The 16366-nt window shown below is 42.4% G+C and overlaps 1 protein-coding gene across 2 annotated transcripts in view; it reads right to left on the bottom strand.

Moving 5' to 3' along the window:
• Positions 1 to 860: 860 nt before the first annotated feature.
• Positions 861 to 16366, bottom strand: part of BIN2 (bridging integrator 2) — a 35990-nt gene continuing 20484 nt past the window's right edge. Inside the window, exons 4-12 of one of the 2 annotated variants that reach the window (XM_040234163.1) lie at positions 16076 to 16170; positions 15419 to 15514; positions 12624 to 12731; positions 12231 to 12316; positions 10839 to 10914; positions 9777 to 9859; positions 5589 to 6282; positions 2325 to 2399; positions 861 to 1342 (exon numbers count right to left, since the gene is read on the bottom strand). In XM_040234163.1, the coding sequence (XP_040090097.1) occupies positions 1313 to 1342; positions 2325 to 2399; positions 5589 to 6282; positions 9777 to 9859; positions 10839 to 10914; positions 12231 to 12316; positions 12624 to 12731; positions 15419 to 15514; positions 16076 to 16170 (1343 nt within the window). In that variant the 3' untranslated portion in view covers positions 861 to 1312. The remainder of the gene's footprint in view (positions 1343 to 2324; positions 2400 to 5588; positions 6283 to 9776; positions 9860 to 10838; positions 10915 to 12230; positions 12317 to 12623; positions 12732 to 15418; positions 15515 to 16075; positions 16171 to 16366) is intronic. The other variant, XM_040234164.1, reaches the window with a different exon arrangement.

A 16366-nucleotide genomic window follows, 5' to 3' on the forward strand; every position in this document is an offset into this window, starting at 1 on the left:
TGGCAGACTACTCAATAAATTCTTGCTGAATGACTGAACGAATAGTGACATCATTCATCACCCCCAGAAACAAAAGCAAAATTGGATGAGTGCTTGTATATGTATGCATATTTATCAGGGTGGCAGGACTTCAAAGTGAAATTTTTTCTTAATTTATTATTTATTTACTTTTGGCTGCACTGGGTTTTCTCTAGTTGTGGTACACAGGCTTCTCATTGCAGTGGCTTCTCTTGTTGCAGAGCATGAGCTAGGGTGCTTGGGCTCAGCAGTTGCGGCGTGAGGGCTTAGTTGCCCCTTGGCATGTGGAATCTTCCCAGATCAGGGATCAAACCCATGTCCCATGCATTGGCAGGCGTATTTTCAACCAGTGGACCATCTGGGAAGTGCTCAAAGTTAGTTTTTAATGTTTTCACAGAAGCAAATGATAGAACTTGACTCCAAAAGTTCTGATTCCAAATTCCATACCACTTCCATTACACTTTGTGTCTATACATGAATCCTTCGCCTTCACTTGGAGTTCTGTTTCTTCTTCCATCCTGGTCAGAGCCTTACTTACGTCAAGTACCAATCTGTAGATACTAGACACAGCTCTAAAATAAAACCCCTTTCCAAGGATATATGCTTATTAACCAAAGGGCAGAGGAGGTAGGCAACAATGCATCTAGACTGAGGAGAGAAGCCTGTAGCCCCACGCATCAGCAAAGTGTTATAGCCAGGAGGTAGGGGGAGCTGGAGGTCAGGAATGTGACTAAAGCTTTCTGAACCTAGGGTATAGTCAATAACTTTGCCTAAGTGGAGAAGACTGTGGCGGCCTGGAACAACTTCCTGTGTCCAAAAAAAAAAAACAAACCCCACACACATCAGAATAATACTTTATTTATCAATCTGAAAATCTGTTCTTTTGGCTTTAAGTCCTGCAAAATGAGTGGTAAATCAAAGATCTGTGCATGAGTCTCTGAGTATATGTGGTTATATGTCTGTATGAGGACAGATGTCTGTGTCTACAGATGCTTTTGCTTTTTATAGTCTCACTATAATTTTAGTCCCACTTAATTAGTATATAAGGTCTTATTACTGTCAAAAAGCTAAAACCTGAACTAAATATTCCAACAGTCTCTTCTCCCAAGCCTGCCTCCCTCCCTCCCCTAAGTGTGCTCCTCAGCCTCCATTAATGCTAGGTCTTTAGAGACAGCCGGGATTCACAGCTTGAGAAACCAGAAATGAATGCTGGGTCGTTAGTCCCTCTGACCTACATCCTCTAGCTAAGGAGTTTCTCCGGGGAGGTGTGTGGGGAGGTCCTCGCGGTTCCTCTTCAGAGTTGGGCATTTTGAATGGTAGACACCTAGAAAGTAAAGATGATTGCATTAGATGTGTACCTGCCCTCCCACCAACCACTCAAGGGAAGTAAAAAGTCAGTCTTCCTCTCCTGAATACATTTAGGGTGACGCACTGGCCTTTTGGGGGGTGGGGGGGAAGGATGTGAAACTGGCTATTGGGATGATTGTAAAGCCTTATTGCAGAGACTGTTCACTATCTCATTCACCATCTCTTTATGAGGATTCGCAGAGGAGATTTCTTTCTTTTTGAAAATATTACTTATTTCTAGCTGTGTTGGGTCTCGGTTGTAGTGCTCGGGCTTAGTTGACCCTCAGCATGTGGGATCTTAGTTCCCTGACCAGGGATTGAACCCATGTCCTCAGCAATGGAAAGCACATTTTTAACCACTGGACCACCAGGGAAGTCCCAGAAGAGATTTCTTTTCATCTTAGTAGCAGGAGATGTTCTCTTAAGAAAGGGGCATCGTAAAGTGGTGAACTGATCAGGTTTTCCCTCTTCTTCTTGGATGTTAGAAAGTCTGGAACCAATTTTGTGGTCTATCGTTAGTTAAGAATGCATCGTTTTACAGAATGCATTTTTGTACTTGCCTAATTCCTGGCTCCATTTTATGTCACTATCACTAATGTACAGAATTCTGTGTTACTTTGCTACATTTTGTGTGTGTGTGTATTTACCTTTTGTATGCCTTTTGTGTCTCTTAACTCCTTTTTGAAATAAGTTTAGGCATAACTAAATACATTCTTAGGAGACGGCTATGAGAAGGGATCAGGAAATCCAAAGCCAGTTGGGAAAATGGGCACAAAGGAAGCCTCATTTACTCTTGATTCTTCTGGCTTCCACCTGCTTGACTTTGCCCTAAGGAATCTGTTCACTCCTGGGTTCCCCTCACAGCCTACAGTGAGGATTCCAGCCTGCAGCCAAGCCTTAGTCCATCCCCAATCCCAGTCTCACCACCCCCGTGTACTCTGAGCATCTGGCCTTCTTACCTCTTCTTCAGGCTCAGGTGCTATGACATTGCTTTCTTCTGGAACTGCAGAGCCATGAAGCTGAAGACTTTGGTTCTACAAAAAGAAGAGTTCTACTGGTGAGATGTGGCTCAACCTCCCAGCCTGTCAGCTTAGAAGGGGCTTTTGTGCCTTACACTTTATAAGGGTCACAGGTAATACTAAGGGCAAACATATAAAGTTGTTTCACTGCAGCCTGAAAGCATCAGGAAAGGCTTTATGTCATCCTCTCTCAGATTAGGAAAACAAGATTCAAAGGCTGAAGTGACTTGCTGGGACAGGCAACCAGGCCTTTGAATTCCAGAATTGTTTCCATGATTTGTGTGACTTGCATCTATATAGATGTATTTATGTGACGGTCTGTAAGGATACAAATATAGGTCTTAAAACCACTAGCTACCACTTTTAGACCAATTCTCCTCAAGAATGCACACACTTAGATGATCCTAATCCCTGGCAGTTAGGAGAGACAAGTGGCATGATGTCTTCTCTGGGAAAAGGTCTAGGTTCTGAGACGGGAGCCTGAGGTGTGGAACTGCAAAGACAGGGGAAGACCTTGGCACTCTTAAGGTTTAAAAAGAATTTTTAAAAATTGAAATTTAATTTACACACTATAAAAGTCATCCTTTTAAAGTAAAACCTAACAGTATGATAGTCATGTGAAATTCTGTGATTTCTCCTTTCAGGAAAATTTCCTTATTCTTAGTCCCTCTGCTGATTCTAGGCCATGAATTACCTCAAAGGTAATACTAACTCTGGGCTTCCATGGTGGCTCATTGGTAAAGAATCTGCCTGCAAGGCAGGTGACGCGGGTTCAATCCATGGGTCGGGAAGATCCCGTGGAGAAGGAAATGGCAACCCACTACAGTGTTCATGCTTGGAGAATCCCATGGACAGAAGAGCCTGGCAGGCTGCAGTTCATGGGGTCGCAAAGAATCGGACATGACTTAGCAACTAAACAACAACAATTCTACCTCCAAGTAAGTGCTACCTCCAAGGAAGTTGTCAAAAATCTTCCTGTTCTCTCAGGTGATTCAAATGCTGGGCAAGAACAGATTTTCTCAGTTATCTTTTTATTTACCCACTTTTATATGTGATAGGTCCACAGTTCTGCTCGAGAGAACATATGATTTATGATGTATCTGTGAGGGAGGTGAACAAATTTTATAGGGACACAAGCTTCAAAGGACTGATGATACTGACAGGCCAGGATGTAAGATGTTCTATTGCTTAATTCCACAGAAAAAATATGTCTCCTTAGCCACTGACTAAAGCAATCCCACAGGAGAGGCTGGGAGTAAGGAAACACTATATAAATCTCAAATGTAAGGAGGTTGTGTCCTGTACCTCTTTCCCTAGGAAGATAGTGTTACTAGCCTGTTCCTCAAAGTATTCAAACAGCATCATGGCCCCCAGAATTTCCCCTTCAGTAAAATTACTCCAAGAATGCAAACTTATTCACCTGAGCCAAACAGGTCATTCTATTGCTGCCTCTATACTAAAATCATACATTACAAAGTCAAATTTAATTTTGGATTTTCCATACAGTTGAGTTGCTTGTTTCAATGCAGAAAAGTGACTCTACTCTTCACTACACAAAACCCCACACTGACCTTGTATTTATCACTATCCACATGTTCTGCATAGCTCCCTCACACAGAATGGCAACCTCAGACCGGAAACCAGCCAAGGGCAAGTTTTATGTCCTATGTATTAGGATTTTTAATATCTCAATATCTCACGTGAGTCACGTGAATATCCTTCCCAGGCAAGGATATAACACCCTTGATGACTCAGGCTTTAGCACCTCCGGGGAGTCAGCCGAGATAAGCTTATTGTCCTCATGCTTTCTGTCTTCCTTGTCTTGCCAGGCATCACAGCCTTGTGCCCTTTGTCCATGCTAGCTCCTCTCACACAGCAGGGAGCTCCCAAGATAGCCGGGTCAACCTTCAGGTAGGCATACTCAGTAGCAGGGTGCTATGATCTGAGGGGTACCAGATGTCTCACACTCCTAGATATCCACATGGTTCATGCCCTGGCCTCCTTCCCTGCCCAAGTGGCACCTTTTCTGACCACTGTTTAAAACTGCAATTCAGCACCCCCTTCTGGTGCCTTCCCCTACTTAGTTTTCCTCTGTAACTCTTATTAACACTAAACTATAATTTTACTTACTTATTCTGTTTCTTGTCTCTTTCTCTTCCACTAAAAGGTAAGATGCAGGAAGGCAGAGAATTTTGTGTTTGGCTTCACTCTAATAACCCCACTTCCTAGAAAAGTGTTTGGCACATAGAAGGGGTTTAATGAATGATTGTGGATGAAATGAATGAATCTGGATGCCATCCAGTCAGATGCTGCACTGTAATACTCTGGTCAGTGCACCACATAGCCTGAGCTTCTAACATCAAGGAAGGGGAACTATTTTTCAAGGTGGCTCATCCTTTGGTTTTTGGATGCCCCTGGTGGCCCCCTTTCCCTGTATTAAAAAAATATTTTCCCCATGCCGTTTTTTAACAGAGCTAATCGCTGAAAGTTCCTCTACATTGATTCAAAGTGTACCTTAAAAAAAAAAACTTCACACATAGGGCCTTTTTCTGTCCTCAGGAGTCTTGAAGAACAAGTCAGATCTCTTTTCTATATGATAGACTTTCCATGTAATTTGAATAGAATATGACTTGATTTCCAGATCTTTCACAGAGGGTCTGAGTTTCTATTTTAACACAATCCTTTTCTCATCAAAATTTTCACTTTTCAAAAGACCATCCTTTTGCTTTACTGTCCTCTGTGAGTTCCTTCTAGGCCTCTCTCATCAAAGACAATGCCTTGGAAATTTGTTGATGCCGTTTTGCTTGGGGTCTATTTATCATAGTTACAAGTATGACAAAGTGAAATGAGACCTTCCTCCCTACCCCACATTAAAAAAGGTAATGATCAGGATGTCAGTTGTAGGTACTTTATATTGGGAATTCCCAGAACTTGGAGCGAAAGAAAGAATTAGTAACAGTCTGGTTATACTAATATTAGAGATAAGCCCTTTGTAAACGTCAATTACCCTAGCAGTACAAATCACTAAGTTGCTATGATGATGTGCAAGAAATCCCAGAACCAGAAAAGGTGTCCAAGACTATCCTTGAAACTGTAATATAATGACGTAAAATTCTATCTACTGTGGGGCAACCTGAGCATAGCAAAAATGATCCACATGGGGATTATACAAGGGAATAAAGACTCAGCCAGATCTATACTCACCTGAGGGATCATCAAAGTAGGGGAAGTACAAAGTTCTTCTGGGTTCAGATTGCTGGTGTTTTCCTTTTCTCTTACTGGCTTCTCTGGTGGCTGCGGGTCAGGAGAGGCCTCTGAGGAGGCCCGAGGGCTGGTGGGTGAGGCTGGAGGGCTGGAGGGCGTGTTCCCTAAGGAGCCCCTAGGACTGGAAGTGGCTCTGGGTGGCGGAGGCCTACTAGGCGGTGCTGAAGCCCTCTGCACAGAGACTCTCTTCTTTAGCTCTTCAGATCCCTCGCTTGAGGTACGAGTTCGGAGGACTACTACTGAGGAAGATGAAGCCTGCTCTGAAGGGGTCAGAGCTCTGGCTGGTGATGGAGCTGGGGAGCAAGGGAAAACTTCCTCCTGGGACTCTCTATCCTCAGTGAGGGGTGAGGGCTGGGACTGGGTGGGGCCATTGCAGGCTAGCAGAGGCTCTCCTCCCTCAGAGGAGCTTGTCTCGGCCTCCTCCTCTGTTTCCTTGTCTTTTAAGGGCTCTTCTTTAATCTCGGAGCTGTCTTCTCCCTGGGCTGAATCAGATGCCAGCTCTTCTTCACTTGCTGAGCTGGAGTCCTTCTCACTCTTCAAGGAAAGTGCAGAAGGACTGGTAGGTGAGGTTAGAGGGCTGGAGACTGTAGATGTTCGAACTGGGGGAGAGATGACTAAAGAGCGTCTGTTGCTGCTAAAAAAAGGAAAGGCATTTAGATTCAGAAGAGCGAAACACTAGAAGTAACCCCAATATCCCAAATATATAATGATACATTCATATAATAATAAAACAGAAAAAGCAATTTTAAGTGGCATCAGAAAGTTTGTATAATTTGCAATAGTGCTTAAATTATAAAGTAAAGTGGGAAAAGGCTATAGAATTTTTATCCATATCACAATCTTGATTATCTAAAAATATATAAAGAAAAAAGGACTGGAAAAAAACTCAGCAATGTATTAACAAAGTATTTTCCTCGGGGAAAAACAGTTCATGAGTGAAATACAGTTGATCCTCATGGATTCTGTGTTTGCAAATTCATCTACCCTCTGAAATTTATTTAAACCTCAAGATCAACACTTGTGATACTTTCAGAATCACTCTCGGACACATGCCAGCTATGAAGAATGATTGCCTGACCAGTATTCTCCCAACTGAGGTCTAACAAGGCAAGCCTCTGCCTTCCTGTTTTAGCTCTCTTAGTGTAAATATGTCCTGTTTGCCAAGTTTTTACACATTGTTGTGATTTTCTTTGGTGATTTTGCTGCTTAAAATGGCCTCTAAGTGCAGTGCAAAAGTGCTGTTTGAAAGCAGAAAGTCTGTAATGTGCCTTCCAGAGAAAATACATATGTTAAATAAGCTTCATTCAGGCATGAGTTATAGTGCTGGTGGCTGTGGGTTCAATATGAACGCTGCTACTGCTGCTAAGTCGCTTCAGTCGTGTCCGACTCTGTGCGACCTCATAGACGGCAGCCCACCAGGCTCCCCCGTCCCTGGGATTCTCCAGGCAGGAATACTGGAGTGGGTTGCCATTTCCTTCTCCAATGCATGAAAGTGAAAAGCGGAAGTGAAGTCGATCAGTCGTGTCTGACTCCTAGTGACCCCATGGACTGCAGCCCACCAGGCTTCTCTGTCCATGCGATCTTCCAGGCAAGAGTACTGGAGTGGGGTGCCATTGCCTTCTCCCAATATGAATGAATCAACAATATATATTAAATGTCTTTAAACAAATATACAAGAAAGGTTCTGTATGGATCGCTTGGTGAAAATGTTGGAACCAGGGGCTCCTAGGAACCTAACCCCATGTTTCCCCTAGGAGCAGTGGGTCAGTATTCACTAATTCAGTGCTTGTGGTGATTTCTAGAACAAAACTACCATGAACAATGAAAACTGACTACAACATTTATTGAGTATTCTGGATACTGTGCTGAGTGCTTCTGCAGGCAACATCAACTTAACTCCTACTCACCTCCTTAAGTGCCTCCTGGGTACCAGCCACTACCTGAGTAAGCAACTCACAAATATTTGCTTGACGTATAGCAACTACGTGCTGTATCCTGGGTTCAAGGATGGGAGAGAGTGATAGCAAGAGTGATAGGAAGAGAAAGGTAATAATTTAGTTCCAGCCCTGTGGGAGTTTCTGATGTAAGATAAGCTAAGTGACATAAGGTTCTTTCTAGCACTAGCATCTTATGGGTCAGCAGGTTTAGAAGGCCCAGGATATAGAAAGAAAAGATCAGATTTCTCTGCAAGGTTCTAGGACATAAGTGATGGTTAATTTCATTTCAGATGAATGGACACTTAGAGAGAACTCTGGTTTTCAATGCTGGGAAGAGAAGAAATAGAGTTTTTGGAAAAGGGAAGTCTATATTGGCCCGTTAGTGATTCCTTTTAATAGTCTGTAGCTGACTGCTAAATGAGTAGTACAAATATCAAATACAAACAACATACTGAGCCCCATTCTTTCTTCAAATCTCAAACTCAGTTTCAGCACCTCCTCAAAGTCTTCCCTGACCATCTATCTGTATATTGCAATCACTTAACTCTTGGAATTCCTAACTGGTCTCCTTAGGTGCTTAGTATGTGCAATTTTATATTGTTCCTTGTTTTCTTAGGCACATTTTATGGCCTTCCAACTTTTGTAAGTCACTTCAGGGAAAAGACAAGTCACCTATGTCTCTGGGTCCCTAACTCTCAGCATAAAACCTTGTGCATAGAAATAATTTACTAAAACTTAAAAGGCTTTAGAATAAGACAGTGATCACATTATGAAGGTAACAGACATACTACATTGACACACACAGGAAAGCAAGTCATGACAGGTTAAGAAAAGGTATTTGTAATGCATATCACTAAAGGATTAATATCCAGAATATACAAAAAAAACCCACCTCATATAAATCAATTTTTTTAAAAGTAAACAATCTACATGAAAAATGTGAATAAAGGATAAACATGAAAGTCACAGAATAGGAACCTTAAAAGGTCAGTAACATGAACAGATATTCAAGCTAACCAGCCATTGTGGAGATGTAATTAAAACTGCAAAAAACTCAATTTCATACCCATTTCCTTGGAAAAATTAAGAAGTCTGACAATGTCACATGTAGCAAGAATATGGAGCAATGGGGGCTTCAATTCACTGCTGGTGGGCTGTAAACTGGGACAATGGCTTTGGAGAGCAATTTGGCAATGGTAATGTCTCGTAAGGCTGAAGGAACCCAAATGTACAGATTCTGTGAGTCAGCAATTCCACTCCCAGTACATCCTAAAGAATCTCTTAATAATATTCATATAAGGAGAAATGTAAAACACATTCATTGCACCATTATTTGTAATAGCATAAAACTGGAAGGCAATGTCAATGTCCACTAGCAGTTCAAATAGACTGTGAACTAGCCATATAGTAATATCCATAACAGTTATGAAAAGGAAAGATCAGAGCTAACAACATGTAGCAACAAGGATAAGTAAATCTCAAAAATAATACTAAGAGGACAAAAGAATATATACAGTATATTTAAATAAAAAATTTAAAACATGCAAATTAGTATTTTTGTATATTCATATATGTGTATAATTAAAGTAAAAAAACATGTGGATAATAAATACTAAAATTTAAGACAGTGGTTACCCTCGGTGGAGGACAGGAAGAGAAAGTGAGTGGGGAAGCAACACTGGGAGATTTAATTATATATATTCTTTTTTTCCTCTAAAAAGTTTTTATGTATTTATCTATTTAGTTTTGGTTGTACTCAGTCTTTGCTGCTGCACACAGGCTTTCTCTAGCTGTGGAGAAGTGGGGTCTTTCTTGGTTGTGGTTTGTGGGCTTCAGTAGCTGTGGCACCTGTGTTTACTTGCTCTGCAGCATGTGGGATCTTCCCGGACCAGGGATTGAACCTGTGTCCCCTTCATTGGCAGGCAGATTCCTATGCACTGAGCCACCAGGGAATTCATTAAGTGATTTCTTAAATATGGTGATGGGTATATGGCTATTTGTTGTACTATTCTTTTTTATCTTTAGTTATCATTGAAGTATTTCATAAAAGAAAAATAATATATTTAGGGGTGTAGCACAAACAAAAAACAATATTATGTACTTGGACACAAAGGAAAGGTCAGGATTTGGGATCAGAGATGACAGTGCTGAATGTGTTCACACACAGAAATGAGTCTCAGAAGCAGCTCACCTTGAGAGTCCCTTCACCACAAAGACTTTGTCAGAATGTTGCTTCTCCAGTTTGCTCATCACCTCGTAGAGATTGTGGTTCAGCTGGAGCAAGCAAGAGAAGAGATATTAGCCACGTGGGAACCTGGGACCAACAAATTCCTTCTCTCCCCAAAATAAAACCTTCCTACCCTAAATGACAAAATTCCTCTCTTTTGCATTAGTGTCTCAGTTGTGTCTTAATTTCTGTCTTTTCCATCAGACTGGCAGTTCTCTCAAGGCTAGGTCCTTGATATCTGATATTGATTTGAGGTTCTAGCTTCTCTCAGGTGACCCAGGGAACAAAAAGTCATTGTAATATCAACTAGACAAACCATAATTTAGCCAAGAAACTGTGGAGAGGAACATGTGTGGATATGGATGTGAATATAATTAATACTGTAACAGCAAGGTGTCTTGGAATTGCAGGACTAGAAAAGACCCCATGGGGTCAGGTTCCATGGCTGCCCATCACTAAATAGGACTGGCCCTTTCCAAGACCAATGACCTGGGAAACTGAGCTCTGTTTAAACACTGCCTCCACTCCCCAGCAACAGAAGACAAAGATTGCACAACTTAGTTCCCCATTTCAGCTGTTCCTTCTATAGTCCTAATCTCCTTGGTGCCCCTGAAACTCATCTGGAGACCATTCAGTTGTTAATGGAGCAGCACAGTCCATCAAGTGCTGTTATTTCACCATGAGAAAAAAGTAAACATCTGTGATGCCAATATGGATATTTAATAAGGTTATGTAAATTAAAGCGACCTTCATATTTGTTAGAAAAACCCTCCTAGGTGTCTAAACGGGGCTTCTCTGGTGGCTCAGATGGTAAAGAATCTGGCTGCAATGCAGGAGACCCGAGTGTAGTCTCTGGGTCGGGAAGATCCTTGGGAGAAGAGAATGGCAACCCACTCTAGTATTCTTGCCTGGAGAATTCCATGGACAGAAGAGCCTGGCAAGCTACAGCCCATGGAGTTGCCAAGAGTTGGACATGACTGAGTGACTAACACTTTCAGGTGTCTAAATTGGCCAGATGTTTCTCACCTTGCTCATTTCCCTGTAGAAGACATCCCTCAGGTTGGAAATGTTTTGGAAGATGGTCACATAACAGCCAATACGACTATCAGGAAGCAAAAGAACACACACGTACAGGTAAGTGCTGGTAAAGAAAGTCTCTGTTGGAAGTATAAGGTAGATGCATAAGCCAAAGCCAGCCACTGCCGGGCTCCTCATAGAAAAGCACTCCGTGGCCTAGACTCAGGATGTTGGGATCTGGATTCATCAGAGCCAGGACAGGAATACATTAGACTCTCAGGAGTGGGAAGGCAGGGGAGACATGATACCAAAGTATAACAGATCTCTATGAGTGAAGTTTCCCAGTGGCTCAGAAGTAAAGAATCTGCCTGCAACGCAGGAGCCACAGGAGACATGGGTTCAGTCCCTAGGTTGGGAAGAGCCCCTGGGAAGGGCATGGCAATCCACTCCAGTATCCTTGCCTGGAGAATCCCATGGACAGAGGAGCCTGGAGGGTTACAGTCCACAGGGTTGCAAAGAGTTGGACATGACTAAAGTGACTTAGCATGCATGAATGAAGTTATCTGATTCAGGCTCTTCAGATACTGAAGTAGACATGAAAGTGCTCTGAAGAATTTTAGAAGTGATGTATAAGGCCATACAGCTATAATTATAAGTATTCTTTCTCAGTATGTGGTACTTGGATGTCTATGCAGCTGTATGTACATTAATGAAATTCTACTGTAAATGAACTGTGGAAGTTTACATTTAAAGAAACTATTAAATTTCAATTCTGTTTAAATTAGGAATCACATAATTAATATTTTAGAATATATGTAGTCATTATAAAGGATCCCTCACTCATAGACTAATATAAAGTTACAATATAAAATACTCTGACTACAACTGCATTAAAGCATATCTTGTACAATGAAAAGAAAATAGGATACAAATAGAACTTCTGATCAGATTCCTTTTCCAATGTGGGAAATTTATATCTAAAACATTTTTACCTACCTTGAAGCAAAAACATCTTCTTTAATGGAAACACTCATCCCATGGTTTATCTTGTATATGAATCTAGATGTTCATGAACCAAGCTTGTTTAAAACAATACACACTCAAGCATAAAACCAGATACTCCTAGCAGGCATGATGACAGCACTTTACTTGCCAAGATCTCTCCTACCTAAGAGACATGTTGTCTTTAAACCCAGAAAAGCTAGTAGGGCAGAGAATCTCTGAATTTCAGATGAAGAAATCAAGGTCCAGAGATAAGGTGGTGAGCCTAATAACCCCCAGCAAGTTAGGAGCAGGGCTGAGGCTACATTCCATTCTTGGACCAGGGCTCTTTTCAGGAGGCAACATGTTTGGGCTGCCCAGGGCCTGGGATCCAGCCCTCTTCTGAAACTCAGTCATTACCTGTTATAAAGGACAGGCAGCTCCTCTAGTAGTTCCTGGTTCAGATCTTCAAACACAGCCTGGGCTTTGTTGAACTCTTCCTCTGCCTAGGTAGTAAGACAGACAGACCAATTCCCCTTATTCCTGAACCCAAAGCTAGAGATTGCTTCCTCTCTCTTCTGCATTTTTCAGGGACTAGGCTTACTAGGAAACATGCCTCTCCTTCCCCAGACCTGTGTCCTCCTCCTGAGTCTGACTATCCTGAGAGCATTGGTGTCAGAGGAAACAGGATTTCCTTCAAGACATTGGAGGCTGAATTTATCATTTCCTAAACCGAACCTGGCTCAACCACCTGCCACCACTGTGGGTAAAGGGAGGGCATGAAGGTTTTACCAGGGTTTGTTTGTTTTTTACCTTGGCTGTCTTGGCCTCATCTTTCTTCTTGGCATTCTGCACCGCCTCCAGGTGATGTCGGGCACTGTCGTAGTCCACAAGCTTCCGGCCCCGCTTGGCGATTCTTTCCTAACCCAGAGTCAAGAGAGAGGACCTTGATACTCACTTTTAAGTGTCCGGGATGTTGGTAACAGAGTATCAGAGAGGCAGCATTCCTGTCCTATTATCAAATTTTATTGTACTTTCTAACAGGGTTTTGTGCTCAGGGATCTCCCTCATTATCTGGAAAGAATGGAGGATTCTCAGGGGGAGAGAGTAGAGGGCAATCCCCCAGAGCACCTGGAAGCCTGCACTCAACTGCAACATATCCTACGACCCTATTAGAAACTGGTTCAGCACCCAGAAGAAATGGCCTTGAGAAACCTACTAAACTGAAAGTCAGGAGTTTTTGGGTTTTACTCCCATCACTACCATTAGCCTTGTCACCCAGGGCAAGGCATGCCTCTTTTGGAGCCTCAGTAGCCTCATCTGCCCTGTGTTGTTGTTTAGTTGCTCAGTTGTGTCTGACTTTTGTGACCCCATGGACTGTAGCCTGCCAGGCTCCTCTGTCCATAGGACTTCTCAGGCAAGAATTCTGGAGTAGGTTGCTGTTTCCTCTTCCAGGGGATCCTCCCGACCCAGGGATCGAACTCATGGCTCCTGCACTGGCAGGTGAATTCTTTACCACTGAGCCACCAAAGGCTGATTTCCTTTAGGATGGACTGGTTGGATCTCCTTGCAGTCCAAGGGATTCTCAAGAGTCTCCTCCAGCACCACAGTTCAAAAGCATCAATTCTTCAGTGCTCAGCTTTCTTTATGGTCCAACTCTCACATCCATACATGACTACTGGAAAAACCATAGCTTTGACTAGATGGCCCTTTGTTCACAAAGTAATGTCTCTGCTTTTTAATATGCTGTCTAGGTTGGTCAAAACTTTTCTTCCAAGGAGCAAGTGTCTTTTTATTTCGTGGCTGCAGTCACCATCTGCAGTGATTTTGGAGCCCCCCAAAATAAAGTCTCTTACTGTTTCCATTGTTTCCCCATCTATTTGCCATGAAGTGATGGGACTAGATGCCATGATCTTAGTTTTCTAAATGTTGAGCTTTAAGCCGACTTTTTCATCAAGAGGCTCTTTAGTTCTTCTTCACTTTCTGCCATAAGGGTGGTATCATACGCATATCTGAGGTTATTGGTATATCTCCCAGCAATCTTGATTCCTGCTTGTACTTCATCCAGCCCAGCGTTTCTCATGATGTACTCTGCATAGAAGTTAAAGAAGCAGGGTGACAATATACAGCCTTGACGTACTTCTTTCCCAATTCGGAACCAGTCTGCTGTCCCATGTCTGGTTCTAACTGCTACTTCCTGACCTGCATACAGATTTCTCAGGAGGCAGGTCAGGCGGTCTGGTATTCCCATTTCTTTAAGAATCCTAAAGGATATCAGTCCTGAATTTTCATTGGAAGGACTGATGCTGAAGCTGAAACTCCAATACTTTGGCCACCTGATGTGAAGAACTGACTCATTTGAAAAGACCCTGATGCTGGGAAAGATTGAGGGCAGAAGGAGAAGGGGACGACAGAGGATGAAGCGGTTGGATGGCATCACCAATTCAATGGACATGAGTTTGGGTAAACTCCAGGAGTTGGTGATGGACAGGGAGGCCTGGCGTGCTGCAGTCCATGGGGTTGCAGAGTCAGACATGACTGAGCGACTGAACTGAACTTAGACACCAGGGAAGCCCAGCTGCCCCATAGTGTTATTTTAAAGATCAAATGCTGAATATAAAGTAGTTTGAAAATCCTACAGCATAATAATAAAAATGGCAAACTATTATGAGCACTGAGAGAACATCTACTCAATCTCATACCAACTACAAATTATACCAGGGAGAGGCAAACCATGGTAACGACTTTGTCTGGTTCTCTCAACCACAGAACTTGAAAGAATCTTGTTAATTATCTGACCCAACTTCCAATTCACAAAGCTTATCTACAATATCCAAGATAAGAAGTAGTTAGACTTCTGTCTGAACAGAGAATAGACAACTCACTATCTCTCAGTAGATTTCATTTTTTTGGGAAAGCTTTAGCTGTGAGAAATTTAAGTGAGGCTTCCTTTAATTTCTTCCTATATTAATCTAAAACCAGCACAGTGTTCAACAGAGTAGATGTTTAATAAATAAGAGTTGAATAAATTAATGAATTCTAATTCTACTTTCTGGAACAGTTTAGAACAGGCTGAAGTCCTCTTTTACCTAACAGGCTTTCAAATATTTGAAGATAATTATTATGACTCCTCTAAGTTTTCTCTTCTCTACAATAAATATCTTTAGTTCCACCAGCTGTTTCTCACAACAAAAAGGGATGCTCTGACCTGGATCTAATTCAAAACCAGCCCAAATCTAGTTCACTGAAATCTAAATCTAAATGTAACCTTTACAGTCTCTAACCCTTCACGCTAACCTCTTGTGTAAACCCTCAACTTTCAATCTTTTTCCTAACCTACCCAACTTCATTCCTAACCATGGGCTCTAACTCTACTTTGTACTTTTACTCAGGTGAAAGTGAAAGAGACAGTCACTCGGTCATGTCCAGCTCTTTGTGACTCCCTGGACTGGAGCCTACGAGGCTCCTCTCTCTGTCCATGAAATTCTCTAGGCAAGAATACTGGAGTGGATTGCCATTCTCTTCTCCAGGGGATGTTCCTTGGAGATCATGTCTTCTAACTTACATGGGCCACCCATAATCCATCCTTGATGCTGTAAACTGATTACCTTAATCTCACTGAACTGGGCCACATAGTTTTCCATGGTCCTCAAAGCCTGGTCAGCTAGTTTCTCTTCATAGTCTTCCCAAAGGAGATCATTATTCTGTAGGATAGAGGCAGAGGGCAGTGGTAAGGGCCCTGCTTCTCAACAGCAACTTCATTCCAGGGAAATATCCCAATTCTTCCTGCAACAAACTTCCTTTGAGAGCACCAATATTTTTAAAAGAGCATTTTGAACTCTGGGGAAAAGTCAGATGAAGAAACAGCTCTTCCTCAGGATCTGCCCTGTAAGAGACTGGACATACATTCTAGGGATTAAGAACAGTCTTGGACTCTAGAGTTTGAAGGATAGGGAAGTATGGGAGCAAATGACTGCATAAAGTTAGTTTTCAAAACCAACAAACTGGGTTTTGTGTAGGTAAAACTTTCTAAGGTTTTCAAGAGAGGAAAAGGATAAAAAAGAGAGGAATCCACGGATTAGGGAAAACTTGCTTTTACCTTCATAGTTACAGCTTCTTCCTACCACCTGTGATCAGGGCTATACAAACGAACAGTGTGAATTGGCTCCTTTGTTCTCCTGTTTGCTTGGACAGAGAAGCTGGGATGAGGCTGAGATGAGGGTAGGGTGACTGTAGAAGAGCTGTAAAGCCCAGCATACTCTTACCGCCACGATGGCCTTCAGCTCCTCATGACCATCCCACGTGCTGCTGTAGATCTCCTGCAGGGTTTCTGACACTCTCTTTGAACTTTCATGCATCACTGAAAGGAGAGAACTCAGTGCTACCATAAAGTAGTCTGACATAATCATATAGGTGACAGGCGGCTCAATGGGGCTAATCCAGAAGGGCAAATTCCGTAGGTTTGGGCTATCACTGAGGAAAGCTGGGTGGGGTTGGATAGGAAAAGTTACTCTTCGTTGGTCCACCAAGTTCCAGGGGTCAGGCACAGGCAAGTG

This window comes from Oryx dammah, unplaced genomic scaffold, assembly GCF_014754425.2.
Source record: "Oryx dammah isolate SB20612 unplaced genomic scaffold, SCBI_Odam_1.1 HiC_scaffold_29, whole genome shotgun sequence".
In the NCBI taxonomy this organism is placed as follows: domain Eukaryota; kingdom Metazoa; phylum Chordata; class Mammalia; order Artiodactyla; family Bovidae; genus Oryx; species Oryx dammah.